Genomic DNA, 20,764 nt, shown 5'->3' with positions numbered 1-20,764 from the left:
GTGGATTGAGAGCCAGGCCTAGAGATGGGAGGTCCTAGGTTCAAATCTTGCCTCAGACACTTCCCAGCTGTGTGATCCTGGGCAAGTCACTTGACCCCCATTGCCTAGCCCTTACCACTCTTCTGCCTTGGAGCCAATACACAGTATTGACTCCAAGATGGAAGGTAAGGGTTAAAAAAAATTTTTTTTTATTTGGTCAATTTCAAACATTATTCATTGAATACAAAAATCGTTTTCTTTTCCTCACTCCCTTCCCACCACCCCTCCTATAGCCAACGGGCGATTCCACTGGATATCACATGTGTCCTTGCTCTGAACCCATTTCCATGTTGATGGTATTTGCACTAGAATGTTCATTTAGAGTCTACACCCCCAATCATATCCCCTCAGTCCCTGGAGTCAGGCAGTTGCCTTTCCTCAGTGTTTTTACTCCCACAGTTTGTCCTCTCCTTGTGGATTGTTTTTTTTTTTTTCCTAATGGATCCCTGCAGATTGTTCAAGGAAATTGCATTGACGCTAATGGAGAAATCCATCACATTCAATTGTACCACAGTGTATCAGTCTCTGTGTACAATGTTCTCCTGCTTCTGCTCCTCTCACTCTGCATCACTTCCTGGAGTGTTCCAGTCCCCATGGAATTCCTCCACTTTATTATTCCTTTGAGCACAATAGGATTCCATCACCAACATATACCACAATTTGTTCAGCCATTCTGTGACCACAAAAATATGGTTTCAAGACTGTGAATTGCCAAAACTTTAAAGATAATTTTTAGTGTCTTGATTTTATATTAAAAATAAGTGGTCGCCATGGGAAACATTCCCAAATATGAAATACCCAAGTCAGCTGGGTTTTATGGAGATTTTAATTAATACGAATGAAGGAATTAAGGGAAGGGAAAGAGACAGAGTAAGAGAAAATAGTAGGAAAAGGCTAGGGCCTAGGCCTTTCTTTTTAAGAGATAAACTAAGTCAGTCTTTAATCACTCACCACAAGATTTTTTCCCAAGCAAAACTCCAATTCTTCACTGAAATCCTCAACTCCTGAACTGAGTTCAGAGACCCAGCTCTGACTCCTGACCTCCAATTCAGCTTTCAAAGCTGAACTTACCTTCAGAGTCCTCAAGCTCCTTCCTTTTAAAGAAAATTTTCTCTTATGTTACCTCCCCTAAATTTTCACGTCTACCAATCACAGTAGAAACTTTTCCTAGGACTGCCCATTCTTAGTTTTCACCACTCTTTAGTTCTCTCCTTCTCTGGGTAGATTATATCTTCTGAGTACTTCACACCGCTTTGCTAAGCTTGCCCCTTGTAAGTTGCTTGACCTTTTAGTGATTAATTTGACTTTCATAGGTACTTAGCACCCTTTTTGTATTAGATCTAAAAATAGACCTAGCATACGGTTCTGGCTTCACTATAAGTATGAGTTAAATACTTTTTCATTGTTTAGTAAAGAGTTTTACAATGTTATCTTCCCCTAAAATATGCCTAAGAATGGGTGGAGCAATGTAAAATTCCCAATACATTCCTGATCAAGTACCTCCAGAGTCTGAGAAATTTTAAGATTCACAATTCCCCAATTGAAGAACATCCCCTGATTTTCCAGTTTTTTTTTTTTAAACCCTTACCTTCCGTCTTGGAGTCAATACTGTGTATTGGCTCCAAGGCAGAAGAGTGGTAAGGGCTAGGCAATGGGGGTCAAGTGACTTGCCCAGGGTCACACAGCTAGGAAGTGGCTGAGGCCGGATTTGAACCTAGGACCTCCCGTCTCTAGGCCTGGTTCTCAATCCACTGAGCTACCCAGCTGCCCCCGATTTTCCAGTTTTTTGCCACCACAAAGAGCACAGCTATGAATATTCTTGTACATGTCTTTTTTTTCTTATTATCTCTTTAGGGTACAAACCCAGCAATGCTATGACTGGATCAAAGGGCAAACAGTCTTTTATTGCCCTTTGAGCATATTTCCAAATTGCCTTCCAGAATGGTTGGATCCATTCACAACTCCGCCAGCAGTGCATTAATGTCCCCTCCAGCATTCATTACTTTCCTTTGCTGTCATGTTATCCAACCTGCTAGTTGTGAGGTGATACCTCAGAGTTGTTTTGATTTGTATCTTTCTGATTATCAGAGATTTGGAACACTTTTTCATGTACTTATTAATGGTTTGATTTCTTTCACTGAAAATTGCCTGTTCATGTCCCTTGCCCATTTATCAATTGGAGAATGGTTTGATTTTTTTGTACAATTGATTTAGTTCTTTGTAAATTTGGGTAATTAAACCTTTGTCAGAGGTTGTTTTGTTTTGTTTTGTTTTGTTTTGTTTTTTTTAAACATTATTTTATTTGGTCATTTCCAACCATTATTCATTGGATACAAAAATCATTTTCTTTTCCTCCCCCCACCCCCGCCCCACCTCTCGCATAGCCGGCACATGATTCCACTGGGTATCACATGTGTTCTTGACTCGAACCCATTTCTGTGTTGGTATTTGCTCTAGAGTGTTCATTTAGAGTCTCTCCTCAGTCATATCCCCTCCACCCCTGTAGTCAAGCAGTTGCTTTTCATCAGTGTTTTTACTCCCACAGTTTATCCTCTGCTTGTGGGTAGTATTTTTTTTTTTAGATCCCTGCAGATTGTTCAGGGAAGTTGCATTGATACTAATGGAGAAGTCCATCACCTTCGATTGTACCACAATGTATCAGTCTCTGTGTATAATGATTTCCTGTTTCTGCTCCTTTCGCTCTGCATCATTTCCTGGAGTTTGTTCCAGACTCCATGGAATTCCTCCACTTTATTATTCCTTTTTGCACAATAGTATTCCATCACCAACATATACCACAATTTGTTCAGCCATTCCCCAATTGAAGGGAATCCCCTTGTTTTCCAATTTTTGGCCACCACAAAGAGCGCAGCTATGAATATTTTTATACAAATCTTTTTGTCCATTATCTCTTTGGGGTACAAACCCAGCAGTCTATGGCTAGATCAAAGGGCAGACAGTCTTTTATTGCCCTTTGGGCATAGTTCCCAATTGCCCTCCAGAATGGTTGGATTAATTCACAACTCCACCAGCAATGAATTAGTGTCCCTACTTTGCCGTATCCCCTCTAGCATTCATTACTTTCCATAGCTGTCATGTTAGCCAAACTGCTAGGTGTGAGGTGATACCTCAGAGTTGCTTTGATTTGCATCTCTCTGATTATAAGAGATGTAGGGCACTTTTTCATGTGCTTATAAATAGTTTTGATTTCTTTGGCTGCGAACTACCTGTTCATGTCCCTTGCCCATTTATCAATTGGAGAATGGCTTGATTTTTTTTTTGTATAATTGATTTCGCTCTTTGTAAATTTGAGTAATTAAACCTTTGTCAGAAGTTTTTATGAAGATTGCTTCCCAATTTGTTGTTTTCCTTCTGATTTTAGTTACATTGGTTTTGTTTGTACAAAAACTTTTTAATTTGATGTATTCCAAATTATTTATTTTGCATTTTGTGACACTTTCTAAGTTCTTCTTGGTTTAAAGTCTTTCCCGTCCCAAAGGTCTGATATGTATACTATTCTGTGTTCACCTAATTTACTTCTGGTTTCCTTCTTTATGTTCAAGTCATTCACGCATTCTGAATTTATCTTGGTGCAGTGTGTGAGGTGTTGACCCAAACCTCATCTCTCCCACACTGTCTTCCAATTTTCCCAGCAGTTTTTATCAAATAATGGATTTTTGTCCCAAAAGCTGGGGTCTTTGGTTTTGTCATAAACTGTCTTGCTGAGATCATTTACGCCAAGTCTATTCCACTGATCCTCCTTTCTGTCTCTTAGCCAGTACCAAATTGCTTTGATAACCACTGCTTTATAGTATAGTTTGAGATCTGGGACTGCAAGTCCTCCTTCCTTTGAATTTTTTTTTCATGATTTCCCTGGATATCCTTGATCTTTTGTTCTTCCAAATGAACTTAGTTATGGTTTTTTCTAATTCAGTAAAGAAGTTTTTTGATAGTTCAATGGGTATAGCACTAAATAAGTAAATTAATTTGGGCAGGATTATAATTTTTATTATGTTAGCTCATCCTACCCATGAGCAATCAGTGTTTTTCCAATTGTTTAGATCTAGTTTTAGCTGTGTGGAAAGTGTTTTGTAATTTTGTTCACATAGTTCCTGTGTTTGTCTCGGCAGATAGATTCCCAAGTATTTTACTTTGTCTAAGGTGATTTTGAATGGGATTTCTCTTTCCAATTCTTGCTGCTGAGATGTCAGAGGTTTTTGTAATGAAGATTGTTTCCCAATTTGTTGCTTCCCTTCTGATTCTAGTTACATTGGTTTTGTTTGTACAAAAACTTTTTAATTTGATGTAGTCACAATTATTTATGTTACATTTTGTGACTCTTTGTAAGTCTTGCTTGGTTTTAAAATCTTTCCCATCCCAAAGGTCTGACATGTATAGTGTTCTGTGTTCACCTAATTTACTTATAGTTTCCTTCTTCAAGAGAAACAGGAAAAGGTAAATATGAAAGAGAGGGAAAAGGAGAAAATGGTTTTTTTATTCAAAATCTCTTCTTGAAGGGCTACAATTAGATTAAATTATATATTAATATATAGGGGAAATGATATTTGTAACTCTCAATATTGTTTTCATTATTATAATAAATAAAAGAATCATTCATAAGAAAACATTCGGGAATTAAAGGCTATAACATGATATGCAAAAAGAAGGGGGAAGGGGAATCAACTGCTCCTTTCATGAAGTATTTTTGATGAGTGTCGACAGAACCCTGTAAACTTTGGGAGGTTCCAACCAAAACTGATACCTTGAGATTGCTTTTGAGTGTGAAAGTTCAATTTTTAAATCTGATTTAATGTAGGTTTCACAGAAATGTTAAAATAAAGATCTTGGGGAGATAGGACAATAAAAATTTGAGGAAAAATTATGTGAGCCTGAAAAATTCCACCATTTGAGACTGTTTGATATTTGGCATTGAGGGAGTAGTTCAGGGAGTCAGAGGTCTAATAATGTGTTACTGTTGAAGTGCTTGATTATTGATTCCAAAGATGAAATCAGACCAACCATGTAACACACAGAAGGGAGGTTTATTAACCAAACTGCACTGTGGGGCCCAGCACTAAAAATGGCTGGCCTCCAGTCTGGGGCTAACAGGCTTTTTATATATTTTTGTAGTAGGGGGAGTGCAAAGGAATTCCTGGGGTGGGGGGAGTGAACAGGAACTCCTGGAGCTGAGGTGTTATTAGTTCCTGGCATATGCCAGGAGTGGGAGGGACAAGAACTGCTGGGGTTAGGGGTCAGGGAGGGAAAGAAGGGATTTGGGAGCTGGCTCTTCATTCCCCACTTCTACTACTGTACATGAATGAATCTTCCTCATTCTACCATATTGTCATAAGGGGATTAAGTAGGAGTCAGGGTTTGATAATGCTGGTGAAGGACTATAGCAGGATGGTATTAATGTGATCCTTGATGAAGGCTATTAGGTGATTAAGAACATAGATTCCTTAACTAGCCCCATTTGGTCAGCATAAAAGCAAAGAACAATATAGGGTCTTTTCCAGTGAGGCTGGAGGTTCCCCTTCCTATACCTACAGCAATAAACCCTCAAGCATTTGGTCAGGGGATTGGTCTTCTGACTGGGGTCTGCCTGGAGACATAGGGAATGACCCTCATAAAAGATTCTTTGGTTTTAAGGAACAGACAGGAGTCTGAGATATAGCCTGATAAAATCTAGGTGTAGCCTGGAGGTGCATCTCTCTTGTCCACCTTAAATCTAAAGGACGATCAAAGGAGGACAATCATCTCTGGGTCCTATAGTGGTCATTAGATGTTTTTAGGTTAGGAGTCATGAGGATGTAAGTGAGCAAAGGAACTTCCCTGACAATAGTTTACCTGAGATTCTGGGGGTACAACACCCATGTATTACCCCCCCTCTCCAGATATCTAAGGGGAAAAGGGTGATGGTCTCAGTATTCTGAGGCTTCTTCAGAGCTAACAATGGTTGTGGAGATGTCCCTGCCTATTGTCAGGAGAGAGGTATTGGCTGTAGGCAATGTCCAGGGATTCGGGTCGGAATACCTGCTGAGGTTACAGTGGCATCTGGGTGACTCCCATGAGTGTTTCCACCCTAGAAGCAACTAGAGAAGTGATAAGATTATAAAGGGAATAGCCAAAACTTGAACAGGGAGGGAAAGGCTGTGGACACAGGGTCTTTAGGGTCGTGTCCTCAGTGAATTCTTGGTCCTAGGTAGGTGGGGACCTGCTTGGAGATCCGAAGGATGTCCAGTGACTGCTTCCCCAATTGGCAGACAGATCACAAGAGGGAGAGTTAGCCCCTAAGATAGAAGTGTAGAAACCAGGACTGGGGCAAAAACTAGAACAACAGGTAGAAACAGAGAAAATTAATACAATAGTAATTGGCATTAAACATTTGCATTTGGGTATCTTAGCCACCAGACTTCTTCAGAAATCATCTTCTGACAGGCATAGATCCCTTTAGGAAATCTGATTCCTGAGTTGTTTGCAGAGTTGGTATGTGATGTTTCTGTTAAAGAATATCCTTTAGCAAAGTACACATTAACTATAAACATCTATAATTACTTGAGTAACAATATGTTAGAGATGAATTTCTTCACCCCAGATTCTGGGGGAAATTCAAGAAAGCTTTGAGCTATATTTCCAAGCTCAAGATCCAAACTTCAACTCTGGTAAATTAAGGCTACAAATACAAGCCATCTATGAATAAACTTCAGCTACTTGTCAAATTATGTTCCATAACAATTTAAGAATTTTCAATTATTAACCGAATAGGTTGTTTGGGAAAATGGAAACTTTAATTTTACAATTTGAATTATGTGCTGATTATAGGAATTTGTCACAAAGGAAAAGGCCGAGAGGGAAAATATTTCCTCATGTTCCAAAGGACACAGTGAGTGGCTTCATGTACAAGCCAGGGCTGCACTTGCTAATTCCATCATTATTTCACTAAAGTATTATCATCCTGGATTGTCAGAAAAGGTCCATTCCCAGGTGAGCCCAGAATATGCCTGTGTAACCATCCTAGGACATTCTCTGTCCTTGGTGTACGTTGTCACCATTAGGTCCCCAAAGCCTTCTTTTTCCTTAAAAGACAAGTCTTACCCATTTTAGGTGAGAGAAATTCTGCTTATCAGCAGTCCAGAAACAAATTTCTCTACCCACAAACAAGCATTTCTCATCATTTTCCCCCTCTAAGGATTCCTTAAAACCTATGAGTGTATGTTATAGCAGTTATTCTTACATATTTTGGCAATAACTAATTTATCACAATTTAGTTACAAAACCTGAATACGAATGTTGACTTCATTAGGTCTACAGTAAATACAAATCAGGGCTAGATCAAATCCTGGCCATATGTTATCAGAAGCAACTAAGACAATATCAGTCAGGAATGTCTCTAAGAATTTCAGAAAAATTCCAGAATTATTTGTGATTTTTCAAAACCACATGCATCAATTATAGATATTATCCCTAAGTTAAAGATCCAATTATGAGAGCGGAACATCTATATGTTCTCTCTCTCTCTCTCTCTCTCTCTCTCTCTCTCTCTCTCTTTCTCTCTCTCTCTGTCTCTCTCTCTCTCTCTCTCTCTCTCTGTCTCTCTCTCTCTCTCTCTCTCTCTCTCTGTCTCTCTCTCTCTGTCTCTCTGTCTCTCTCTCTCTCTCTGTCTCTCTCTCAGATCTGCGTTGTCTAAGAGAGTGTCCAAGGGGTTATCTCGAGGCTTTTCTGCCATGGACACTAATGTTTCACAATTGTGTAATGGTTCTCCTGAAGTTGCTAAATCTGGAAGCAAGGTGGCTGGGTTAAGAGCAGTACAGGGTTTTAAGGTAATGTTTTCTCTATTTAACAAGGTTATTTCATACCTTGTAATTCTCTGATCTGAGAAGGTTATTTCATACCTTGTAAATTCTCTGATCTGAGAAAGCCTGTGTTCTATGTTTTATCAACAATGCTTCTACCTCATGTGGGAACATAATTGTTAATGGACATCCAAATACTAGATCAACAGTTTTTGACACTAGTAAGGCTGTAGCATCTACTCCTCTAAGACATGGAGGTGCTCCTGCTGCTACTGGGTCCAATTGAGCAGAATAATAAGCAATTGGATGCTGAGAAGGTCCCAAAGTCTGAGTTAACATGCCAGAAGCTACTCCTCTTCGCTCATGCACATACAGAGTAAATGGCTTGTTGTAATCTGGGATGCCTAGAGCCGGGACAGACATGACAGCCTTTATTAGATCTGATAGAGCTGACAAGTGTTCAGGCTCTCTAATTTGAGGGGTTCAGGAACCAAATCTTTTGTTAGTGCTATAAGGGGTTTAGTAATTTCCCCATAGCAAGGAATCCATTGTCTGCAAAACCCTGTTGCTCCTAAAATTGCTCTCAACTGTTTCTTAGTAGTAGGAGAGATTAAATTGTGAATATTCTCAATTTGTTTTGGAGAAATATAACGAGCACCTGCAGTCAGGATGAATCCCAAATATTCTACTTAAGGGAGATACCACTGAACTTTATCCTTCGAGATTTTATGTCCTCTTTTGTGCAGTTCCTAAAGAAGTTGTTTACTATCTTCCTGACATGTTTCTGCATCTGTTGAAGCCAGGAGTAGATCATCTACATATTTGATTAATTACTATTTTGAAATGTTATATTATCTGTGTCTTGGCTCAAAATTTGTTGAAATAACCTCGGGCTTTCCACATAACCCTGTGGCAGCCGACTCCATGTATATTTTGAGCCCTTCCAGGTAAAAGCAAAAATATGCCAGGAGTTCTCATGTATAGGTATGGAAAAGAAAGCTGAGTACAAGTCTACTACTGTAAAGTATGTAGCTGTGCTAGGAATAGAGGAAATAATAGTATTTATGTTGGAAACTACGGAGTGTCTCTTTATAACATGATTATTCACCGCCCTTAGATCCTGAACGAATCTATAGAGGTACTTGCCATCAGGCCCTCTTTTTGGTTTTTTAACTGGCAGGATGGGTGTGTTGTATTCTGATTTGCAAGGGATTATAATTCCTTGATCAATTAATGAGTTAATAACTGGTATAATACCCTCAATTGCCTCCTATGAGAAAGGATACTGAGGAATGGAAGGAGGTGGGCTAGATTTAGTTTTTATCTGCACAGGAACAGCAGATTTAAGTAAGCCTACATCAGAAGATGTGGCCCAAAGAGATTCCAGTATATCCTTAGGTATTTCAAAAGTGGAAAGCTCTTTTGCCTGCTGGTTCTCTGAGAGAAGTACAGGGAGTAAATTTAAAGATTCTTCTGGTACTTCCAATTTTAAGGAACCATCTATGGAGCAAGTTATTGTGGCTCTAAGTTTGCATAGAAGGTCTCTCCCCAGCAAATTTAAAGGGGAGTCAGGCATCAAAAGAAAGGAATGTTGTACCTCTAGGGGTCCTACAGACATCATTCTAGGGGCAAGTTTTTTAACTCTTTGGGGTATTCCTGATACTCCCACTACACTTTGTGAGTCAACAGAATAACAATTTATATCTGGTACATTCTTCAATACAGACCTGGTAGCTCCAGTGTCTAAGAGACAATCATAATAAGTGTTACCCACCTTTAAGGTAACATGGGGTTCATTAGTATGGTTTGGGCAGTAGATAGGAACAAAGGGTAGTAGGACATCAGGGTCCTGAAAATCAAAGATTGTATCCTCTGATTCTTGTGCCCCAGCCCCCCCCCCCGACACCATCATTGTGTTTGGGATATTCCTTGGGTACCCCCCTGAAGGTCACCTCAACTATTTTTTTGACGAGCACCATTTCTTATATTTTGTTGTTGGGTATTATCATTTTCTTCATTTTGAGCATTGTCATTATTTTCCCAATTCCTATTTCTAAAATTCTGGTTTCTAAAGTTCTTATTTCTATATTCATTATAATTGTTTCCATCATCATATTATAATTTCTAAAATTTCAAAAATTCTGGTTTCTATGATTATTATCATCATTTCTATAGTTGTTATTTCTAAAGTTGTTATTAAACTGTGTATTTCTTTCAATCATCTTAAGAAAGGTTCTATATTCCATCATTTTGTGGCCCTTCTCACAGAAGTGGCAGGTGACTCTGACTTCTTTCCAGCCGCCTCTTTCCCTTCTGTGTGCCAGGCACTGTACTAAGTGCTTCCTCCATAGCCCTGGGAAGTGAAGCTTTCTCTTGTTCAGTGGTTTTTCTGTCTCTTCTCACTCTTCATGACCCAGTTTAGGGTTTTCTTGCAAACATAATGAAGCATCCGGCCATTTCTTTCTCCAGCTAAAGGGGAAACTGAAGCAAATAGAGTTAAGTAATTTGCCCAGGGTCACAGAAGCCAGTAACTATATGAGGCTGCATTTGAACTCGGATCTCCCTAACTCCTGACCCTGCACTCAGTACCCTGTGCAGAAGGAGTGTGTGTTCTCCTTCCCTCTGTCTCCCCTGCCACTCTGCCCACACTTGTGCCCCATCTCAGAGCTTCCACCTTCCCCAACTCCTGGTGCCCTCACACATGCCCAGATCTGTCTGGTCAGTCCAAGCCTCCACCTAGCCCTTCGGGCCTCCCTCTGTCCACTGATGGTCACAGTGACTGGATACCAGACTGTCCTCTCCTTTTCCTGCTTCCTACATACCACATGCCCTTCCTTTCTGTCCCTTCCTTCCTCTCCCTTCCTTCCTCTCTCTCTCTCTCTCTGTCTGTCACTCTTTGTTTCTGTTTCTCTCTCCCCCTCCCTCCCTCCCTCTCCCTTCCTTCCTCTCTCCCTCTCTCCCTCTATCTCCCCTCTCTCCTTACCACTTGTTGTGGCACTTTTCCCAGCCCTTCCCAATGACTGGTCTGCCATATTGGTACTGTCGCCCACATGGGCATCCTTGACCACTGTCTCTCCTTGGGTAGCTTTGTGTCCATTTGCTCCTGCTCAGCCTCCTCTGCTGGACCATCATCCCCTCCTGCCCCCTCAGTGGCTGGACCTGGCATCTCCTTCCTCCATCTTTTCAGTCTCTCGAGGTAAATCTCAGTCTGTCTTCAGGCCCTCCAGGATGAAGGTTCCTCCCTTTGCTCTGCTCATCTCCATCCTGTGCCACTCCATGGAACCCTGACTCTGGAGGTGGAGGTTGTGGGTTCACATCCTGGGACTCAGTTTCCTCATGTGTAAAATCAGGGGCTGCCACTAGACACCTCAGAGGACCCCTTTCCCTCTCAGTCTCAGAACCTCTTTATAAATTCCCCTTCTGAACCTCAGACAGCCAGGTGGGCAGCTTTGGAATGCTAGGTGGTGCCTCCATCTCTTTCCCCTTCACCTCCATGCACTGGGCAGGTCTTGCCTTCTGTGTCCACCATCGGTCTCCTTTCTGTCCCCTCCTTTCCCCACACACCCGACCCCTCACTCCTGGGCTTCAGGACCCTGATGGGCCTCCTTGTCCCAAGACTTTACCACCTCTGAGGCACACAACCAGCCAAGGGCTTTGTGGCACTCTCCCACTCCAGAATGTCCACTGGTTCCCTGCTCCCTCCAGGATGCAAATATGAGCTCAAGTATTAGCAGTGAAAGCCCTTCCCAGGTGGGCTCAAACCTCCCTTCCTCCACCTTCTCCCTCTCCATATACAGAATGACCAGCCTTTGCCCTTCAGCTCCTGCAGTCTCTGTGCATTTGTCCTGCTATTCTCTGTGTCTGGCATGCCCCCTTTTTGTCCGCCTGCCTCCGGGATCCTTAGAGTCTTTCAACACCAAGCAGAAGTGTTCCCTCCCTACTGTTGCCTTAAATCTGTTTGGCACAGACCTATGGCACATCTTGTCTCCCTCCTGGCCCCTGAGCTCCTTCCTTGTCTTTTGTCTTTGCTCTCCATGTGCCCAGCATGGTGTCCGGCGTGGAGTAGGTGACCAAGAAATGCTTTTTGGTTCATGGATTAATTGTTGGTGGGTTTCATATGAGTTAGTCCATATTGCATGCTGGAGAGTACATTGGGGTGCCATTTGTGCATGCGTGTGTAAGGGTGAAGTCTCAGGTATGTGACAGGATGATCTAGAAGGCCTCTTGGGTAGAAGGTGTTTTCTTGGCCTCTGCTGCTCACCTATTTTCCCACCCCCTCTCCTGGGAGGCCCTCATGCCCCAAGAAGAATGTGGGCACCCCCTGACTTGACATACCCTGCTTCCCCATCTGCCCATGCGTAATATTTTATCTGTTCTGGGGATGTTTCTGCTTGGTGTGCCCAGACCCTGTTGGGGTCAGATGAGAGCTGCCCCTGCCTCTCCTGTTGGGCTACTGTTGTAAGGAAACTTCAGATACACTGGTCTCTTCTTTGTTCCTTCTACTTTGTGTGCCAAGGCAGGTGCCATTAAAAAGAACCCCCACATGCCCCACCTTCTGGGAATTGCTTTTGCTCCTAAAATATCCTATCTGTTACAAAAGTCATCATGTCAGAGCCCCAGGCATAATCAGTCAATTCATTAGGGAATCTGGTGTTCACTAATCAACTGGGTCCAAGACCTGGCTCACAGTCCAGGACCCTCTGCTCAGGCTCTCAGAGGGTTTGTAGCACTTGGAAGGCTACCAAAAATAGAATGGGGTGCTATAGTTCCTTGACTGGTCTCTGCAGAATTGGGGGAGCTCCTCTGATTGACTAACGGACCCCGACATCATCCAGAGCCATTTTGTCCACTGGTCTTTTCACAGGTCATCAATCATATCCTGTCCTGAGACCTTCCCCTGGTCAGGAGACCCTATCAGCAAGGTCTTAAGTTGTCGGCCATCCATCTGGCCACCTTAGCATGGCTTTGGTCAACAATATGTTAGGATCCAAGAACTCAGTGATGGCGGCCCTTAGGATGGTGTAGTTTTGAATTCAATGGTCACTTGGGAATGGAGCTAAATTTATGGGTGTGAGGACTGTTGCTAAGGCACAGGAAGTCATTTCTTTTTTTTATTTACAATTTTTTTTATGTTTATATGAATCATCATCTCCATGTCCCTTCTTCCCTCCCTCCTCCCAGAGCCAACAAGCAAACTGGATTGTACAAATGTTGTCACTTGATACCCATTTCTGTATTATTCATTTTTGCTATAGAGTGATTTTTTAAAGCTGAAACCCCAAACCATGCATCCATATATCCATGTGATAAGTGATGTTATCCGTTTTTCTTTTGCATTTCTACTCCCACAGTTCTTTCTGACAATGTGGATAGCATTCTTTCCCAGAAGTCCTTCCCAGAAGTGGCCTGGCTTGTTGTACTGCTACTAGTAGCAAAATCCATTATATTGGATAGTTCCAGGATGTTTTAGTTTCTGTGCACAATGTTCTCACAAGAGCTAATTTTGAACATCACAGACTTGTGTGAACTTGAGATTACTCCACCCTACTTAGTCTCACAAAAGGAGGAATGTTACACCCATTCTTAAGGATTAAGTATTTAGGAGGATGGTCTCTGATTAGACATGTACTAGCAAATGACAATTTAGAAACAGCTGACAGACCCCTGGCCTGTCCTAAGTCAAAGTTAAGCTACCATTGGTACAGGTAAGATGAAGGAAAGTGATGTAAAACTGTCTGTATATTTGGCATCACTTCCTCTCTCCAGACTCTTTTGCAACAGAGAGGTGGCTGGTGGCAGCTTGCTGAGTGGCTTAGCATCTTGGAGTGGTGGCAGCTATTGTCCGGTTTAGTGGTGAGTTTCCCTTGATACCATACTGGAGGAAACCTAGTAATCTAGTTCAGGCGAGGCTCTTCTGTGAGCTCTCTTGGAGTTTAGGCTGATTGCTTTCTCCTTTACCTTACAAACACTATCCTCTTAGAGAAAGGCTTTAATCTTCAAAGTCCTTGTGGTGGAGGAATATTGAACTCCCCCTGGCACAGGCCAGGCGGGAGAAATCCTATACCTTTCCCTCTCTCTTCTGCTTAATTTCTACCCTCTATATTGATTAAATCACCATAAATTTCCAAACTGACTTGGGTATTTTATTTGGGATATTCCTTGGCGACCAAATTAATTTAGTTTAGGTCACAACCCTAAAATTATCCTTACACTTGGGAATTGGTTTTGTGTTAATAGAGCTTCACAAGCTGAGATAAATTTCAAATACAGAGCTAATTACTATAGCATGAATCTCTTAAATAGATCCAATACAATTAATAAAATCTTTTGATACCTGAAAAGTACCACCAAGTCCTTTGTGGGTTCCTTACTACTATCTTCCATAACTCTTATTCCTATAGTATTAACTAAGAAAATGACCTCAAATTTCCTACTATTCAGCTTAACTCACTAATTATAATCACTGATTCCCATTAAATTGCACTGAAATGAGTAGTTACTGATTAAATTGAGTAGGGGTATCGAAATTGTGTTGACATTGCTAATTCTTGCCTTAAAGTCACAAATCATTGTTTCCTTCTCAATGTGAGATGTGAGTTTGTTTCTTAAATGAATGAAATTTCTGACCTGCCCAGTTGTATGTCCAGCTTCTGATTTCCAATATTGTGATTTTGATTTCAGGGCCCTCCTGCTATCTCCATCCTTTCTGTGGTCTCAGTGGCTCCTAGCAGAGTCCTCAGGAGCCCAGAACTCAGAGAGAGGGTCAGTTCCCAGGTGGGATCAAGAATCTGGTCCCCAGAACCCAAAGTAACATGATTATCTCTTTACAGGCCTCAGCTTTACTGGAAGGAGAAGTTGGTGTAGGATCTCCCCCCAAGGAAGGGAATCCAACCCAGGAGATTATCCCTGCTCTGCAACCTTTCATCCAGCTCCAGGGCAGTAGTGAAGCCATTTCCTTCTCCCAGCTGGGCAGAAAGGACTTGAGTGAAGTCAGAGCAATGAGAAAACAAAAAGGATGGTCAAGCATGGGAGCCATGACCCTGACACGGCAGGAGAAGGGTGAGAATTCCAAGAGCATCAGTGGGGGAATGGAATCTTCCCAGTGTGAGAGAACTTTTATTCCTTCCCTCTGGGGAGTGTAATGGCCAGAATGTAAGGGCTAAAAATAAAAGGGTTAAAAATTTTAAAAATCAATTCACAATGAATTTTAGCAATTTATTCTTAAAATAGAGGGAAAGTGAAGGTAGAGAAATGAGAAAGAGGGTAGAGTAAGAAATTAAATTAATGAGCTTTACTATTGCTTAAGCCCTGGCTTTACTCTGGCAAGGCTCCAGAAGCCCCAGCTGGAGAGCCTGAGGGTCAATTAACAGAGGTTTTAGCTCAAAGGCCTCCTCCAGATGAGGGGCCCCTCCAGAGGCTAGTACCTCCCTTGAGGAAAGGCAGGGAATGGAGTCAGCCTTTTTCACTCACCCTCCTGTAGCCCTAATTGAAAATGGGGGCATTCCAAGGTTTTAGCTGGAGCAGGTGCCAGAAAAGGTGAAGGAAAGGGTTACTTGGGGCAGTGGTGAGGGCCATTGAACCCCAGACAAAACACATGGCCATGGCTTTCTCCAGCAGGAATTGTGAGATGAGCCAAAGTTAGAGAATTTGGTAGAGGAGTGATCTGTCCAGGAGCATTGACAATGCAGATGGGCTTGGGGCCTGAAGGTGCTAGTGAGGGCTTTGTCTAGGAGCTAGAAGGCAAGATTGGCCTAGCCAAGGATATCTTATCCAGCTCTGTTTCTCCAGATATAGCTCTTGCCCCAGTTAGCAACATAGAAGAGAAGGAAGGAGGGACTTCTGGAGTCCTAACTGCCAGGTTTCAGGTAAGTTCCAGTTACTCTCTTTCTGCCTTGACCTGTCTCCTCCCTTAGCCTCTCTTTTCTAATATTTCTTTCCTGTTTTCACTCAAATTGTGCTCACTCAAATTCATATTGGGACCCAAGTCTCAGTAGATTGAATAGCTCAGTGGATGGAGAGGCAGGCCTAGAGGTGGGAGGTCTTAGGTTCAAATGTCGCCTCAGACACTTCCCAGCCATGTGACCCTGGGAAAGTCACTTAAACCCCAATGCCTCACCCTTAACACTCTTCTGCCTTGGAACCAATACACAGTATTGATTCTAAGATGGAAGGTAAGGGTTTAAATAAAAAAAAACAAGAGTGGAATTGTGGGAAATTTTTTAAAATTCACAGAAAAAAGTGAAGAAGTATCAATAGCCGTATATGTCAGATGGCTGTGAAAGTGGCATGTTGAACTTATATAGTTTTTTAAAAGGCAACATACTAGAAATTGGCCTTTTCATATAGAGAGAAGTCATCATTCCATTTGATGAATGTTAAATGAAGAATTTTTAAACAATCTTTTAAAATGAAATGGAGATGAGGGTGCAGCTAGGTGGCTCAGTGGATGGAGAGACAGGCCTAGAGATGGGAGGTCCTAGGTTCAAATCTGGCCTTAGACACTTCCCAGCTGTGTGATCCTGGGTAAGTCACTTGACAAAGTATTGACTCCAAGATGGAAGGTAAGGGTTTAAAAAAAAATGAAATGGAGATGATTAGGAAGAAGAAAGAAAATGCTGGAGAAACAGAAATTATCCCTTGATGCTTTGTGGAGGAACCATGATGAAATTTCATGCTTAGTTCTCAGATTCCCATTTTGGGTGTAGGATCTGAGATAATCCCCCAGGAATGGAGAAACCGAGACAATGCAAGTAAGCAAAGCATCACCTATAATAAATCTAACAGGTTAGGGCTGCCCCAAAGAAGGAGCCGCACTGGCTTGGCTAGGGGAACACCTTTTATAGTATAGGAGGCTAACATGAAATGTTGAACAATAGGATGTCATGATTTGGCAGTTGCAGCTAGCTGAGGGGTTGACAATATAGGGAGTGTCTGTTTAGCTACTACAAGGGTTATGCTGACTTGGGCAAGAGTTTACCCCTGGCCCCCAGAGGGAGGTTGTTCTAACCTCCTTCATTCCCCACTTCTTCTACTGTACATGAGGAATCTTCTTCATGCAACTGTATCCTCATAAGGGGATTCATTGGGAGTCAGAGTTTTATATTGCTGGTGAAGGATCATAGCTGGACAGTATTAATGTGATTCTTGACAAAGGCTACTAGGCGATTAAGAATGCATGAAACTAGTCCTAGATGATCAGCATAAATGCGAAGATTCCTTTGGCTAAGAGTCATGAAGATACAAGGGAGCAGAAGAATTTCCTGTCAATAGTCTACCTGAGTTTCTGGGGGTACAATGCCCATGTCATCTCCCCCCTCTCAAAGGGGGAGATGTAGCTTCTATAGAGGTGAGAATAGTTGCAGAGCTGTCCCTGCCTATTGTTAGGAAGAGGTCCTGACTGTAGGCAATGTCCAGGGCTTCAGATTAGAATGGTTGCCGAGGTTACAGTGGCATCTGTATGACTCCCATGAGTGCTTTTACCCTATAAGTAACTAGAGAAGTGACAAGGTTACAAATGTAATGTCCACATATCCCACAGGGGAGTAGCCAGAACTTGAACAGGGAGGGAAAGACTGTGGACACAGGGTCTTTAGGAGCCTGTTCTCTGTGAATGCCTGGGTCCTAGGTAGGTGGGAACCTGCTTGGTGATCTGAAGGATGTCCAGCAACTGCTTCCCCCTATTGGCAGACAGGTCACAAGGGGGAACATCACCCCTTAAGATACAAGTGTAGAAACTAAGTCTGGGGCAAAAACTAGAACACCAGATAGAAACAGAGAAGCCGATAGACTCTATCTTCCGAAATCATCTGACAGGAATAGATGCCTTTAGGAAATCGGATTCCTGAGTTGTTTGCAGAATTGGTATGTGATGTTTCTGTTAAAGAATATCCTTTTGCAAAGTTTACATTAGCTCTAAACACTTGAGTAACAATATTTTACACATGTATTTCTTTACCCCAAATTCTGAGGGAATTCTGAGAAAGCTTTGAGCTATATTTCCAAGCTCAAGATCCAAACTTCAACTGTGGTAAATTAAGGCTACAAATACAAGCCATTGATTAATAAATTTCACCTACTTTTCAAAGTATGTTCCCTAACAATTTAAGAATTTTCAATTATTAATGTTGCTTGAGGAAATGGAAACTGTAATTTTACAATTTCCATTATGTGCTAATTATGGGAATTTGTCATAAAGAAAGGCTGACAGAGAAAATATTTCCTCATGCCCCAAGGGATACATAGTGAGGGCTTCACGTACAGGCCAAAGCTATCACTGGCTCATGTCATCATTGTATCGCTCAAGACTAACAGCCTAGATGGTCAGAAAAGGTCCATTCCCAGGTGAGCCCAGAATAAGCCTCTGTAACCATCCCAGGATATTCTGTCCTTTGTGTATTTTGTCACCATTAGATCCCAGAAGCCTTCTTTTTCCTTAAAAGACAAGTCTCATCAAAACTATTAATAAGCACATGAAAAAGTGTTCTAACTCTCTTATAATCAGAGAGATGCAAATCAAAACAACTCTGAGGTATCACCTCACACCTAGCAGATTGGCTAACATGACAGCTATGCAAAGTAATGAATGCTGGAGGGGATGTGGCAAAGTAGGGACACTAATTCATTGCTGGTGGAGTTGTGAATTGATCCAACCATTCTGGAGGGCAATTTGGAACTATGTCCAAAGGGCGATAAAAGACTGTCTGCCCTTTGATCCAGCCATAGCACTGCTGGGCTTGTACCCCAAAGAGATAATGGACAAAAAGACTTGTACAAGAATATTCATAGCTGCGCTCTTTGTGGTGGCCAAAAATTGGAAAATGAGGGGATGCCCTTCAATTGGGGAATGGCTGAACAAATTGTGGTATATGTTGGTGATGGAATACCATTGTGCTAAAAGGAATAATAAAGTGGAGGAATTCCATGGAGACTGGAACAACCTCCAGGAAGTGATGCAGAGCGAAAGGAGCAGAACTAGGAAATCATTATACACAGAGACTGATACATTGTGGTACAATCGAAGGTGATGGACTTCTCCATTAGTATCAATGCAATTTCCCTGAACAATCTGCAGGGATATAAAAAAAATACTACCCACAAGCAGAGGATAAACCGTGGGAGTAAAAACACCGATGAAAAGCAACTGCTTGACTACAGGGTTGGAGGAGATAAGACTGAGGAGAGACTCTAAATGAACACTATAATGCAAATTCCAACAACAGGGAAATGGGTTCGAGTCAAGGACACATGTGATAACCAGTGGAATCATGCGTTGGCTATGGGAGAGGGAAAGCCAGGGGGGGGGGGGCGTGGGGGGGAGGGGAGGAAAAGAAAATGATCTTTGTTTCCAGTGAATAATGTATGAAAACGACCAAATAAAATAATGTTTAAAAAAAAAAGACAAGTCTCACCCATTTCAGCTCAGAGAAATTCTGCTTACCAGCAGTCCAGAAACAAATTTCCATACCCTCAAACAATCTTTTCTGATCATTTGCTCTCTCTAAGGATTCCTTAAAATCTATGAGTCTGCATCATAGCAGTTATTCTTACATATTTTGGCAATAATTAATTTATCACACTTTAGTCACAAAACCTGAACAGGAATATCAAATTCATTAGCTCTATAATAAATACAAAGCAGGGCTAGGTCATACCTTGGCCTTAGGTTTAAACACTTAAACCCACTTTTCTTTTAAACCTCTTATGATGAAAGAATAGATAAGGATGGAATGCAGTCTTCTTGAGGCTATATTGCTAAAAAACCTGTCTTACAAACTGATCTTTGGCTTTTCTATACAGACTGAAATGACATGATATTTTTGGGGTTCATTTTTGGGAAAAACTCAGGAAGCTTATACACTGGCTCCTGAGTTCAGTATCAAGTGAGGCAGAGACCACGTAGATAATACAGGAATATTTTTAGAGGAGTTGTCCTGATTAAGCAGGAATGTGTTCCATTCAGGAATCTTTGACATTCAAGGATGTGGCTGTGGAGTTCACCTGGGAAGAGTGGAGACACCTGGATCCTGCCCAGAGGGCCCTGCACAGGAATGTGATGTTGGAGAACTATGAGAACCTGGTCTCTATAGGTAAGCAGAACAATGCCCTGTGAATCAGTGTCAGTATGTTGGAATTTTTGCAAGCTCATTTGCTGTAGGCTAAGAAAGATATACATAAATGTTGTCTTATTAGATAAGAACACTTAAGGCCCCACGGGAGAATCCTGTAATAATTAAAATTAAGTTATGAGACTGCTAGTAGCTTTATAATTTCATTAAATCATAGTACTAGGAGTAGTATTAAAGAGATGGAAAGGTAGGAAAGAGGTAGAAAGTTGCTTAGCTTTCTACTCTATTGGTGGCCGTGATGTATTGAAGCTGAGGAAAGACAAGAGTACCTCCAGCTTCCATGCTCTAGCCAGAAGACTCCAAAGACCTCTTGGTCTTCCATTTGTGAGCTGTTTTCTTCACCCACTAGCTCTCACACATCACATTTCCAGAACCAACCATAATTTCTTAATTTTTCTGAGCCACCCAAGGGGGCCAATGTCCATGCAATAATTTCCTTTCCTGTTGGTTCCTTAACTTCCTTTCTCTGAGGTCTTGTCTATACCTGAATTACTCAGTGTTGATCAACCTCCATATCACTTAGTTATGCCATTTAAATAAAAGACAATATATTGGAGAGAGAAATTCTTTTCCAACAATCCCAAATCTTTTGTGGCCAGTAGTCAAAATGATTCTGGGAAAGAGGTCTTTGCTTTGTATGAATTGAGCTCCTCTGGCTCCTTTCCTCTGATGGTGAGGCTGTGCCTTCTCTACTCTGGAACCTCTGGTTACTGAGGAGTCATCATCTTGGCAAGAGGAGAATCGGGATAGAGGAGTGTCACTGAGTAGAGCGGCACTTACAGAAGAGAAAGGGAAGGAAGAGAGGGT

General features: G+C 41.7%; 2 protein-coding genes across 2 annotated transcripts in view; one reads left to right on the top strand and one right to left on the bottom strand.

Annotated features, from left to right (window-relative positions):
* LOC130453528 (zinc finger protein 260-like) overlaps positions 1-20,764 on the bottom strand; it is a 498,148-nt gene that overhangs the window by 190,276 nt on the left and 287,108 nt on the right. The window lies entirely within an intron of this gene.
* LOC130453544 (zinc finger protein 558-like) lies at positions 13,611-20,721 on the top strand. Its single transcript, XM_056814466.1, has 3 exons — positions 13,611-14,891; positions 15,621-15,697; positions 19,792-20,721. Exons 1-3 carry the CDS (start codon positions 14,645-14,647, stop codon positions 19,939-19,941), a joined length of 474 nt encoding a protein of 157 aa, XP_056670444.1. The 5' UTR covers positions 13,611-14,644; the 3' UTR covers positions 19,942-20,721.

This window comes from Monodelphis domestica, chromosome 2 (assembly GCF_027887165.1).
Source record: "Monodelphis domestica isolate mMonDom1 chromosome 2, mMonDom1.pri, whole genome shotgun sequence".
NCBI lineage: Eukaryota > Metazoa > Chordata > Mammalia > Didelphimorphia > Didelphidae > Monodelphis > Monodelphis domestica.
The sequence above is the reverse complement of the archived record's forward strand: the minus strand, read 5'-3'. Positions and strand labels throughout refer to the sequence as shown.

Coding starts and splice junctions, on each gene's coding strand:
- LOC130453544 (XM_056814466.1), top strand. CDS start 14,645: ATGATTATCTCTTTACAGGCCTCAGCTTTACTGGAAGGAGAAGTTGGT. Junction 14,892..15,620: donor CCTGACACGGCAGGAGAAGG/GTGAGAATTCCA, acceptor CTGTTTCTCCAG/ATATAGCTCTTGCCCCAGTT. Junction 15,698..19,791: donor TCCTAACTGCCAGGTTTCAG/GTAAGTTCCAGT, acceptor TGTTCCATTCAG/GAATCTTTGACATTCAAGGA.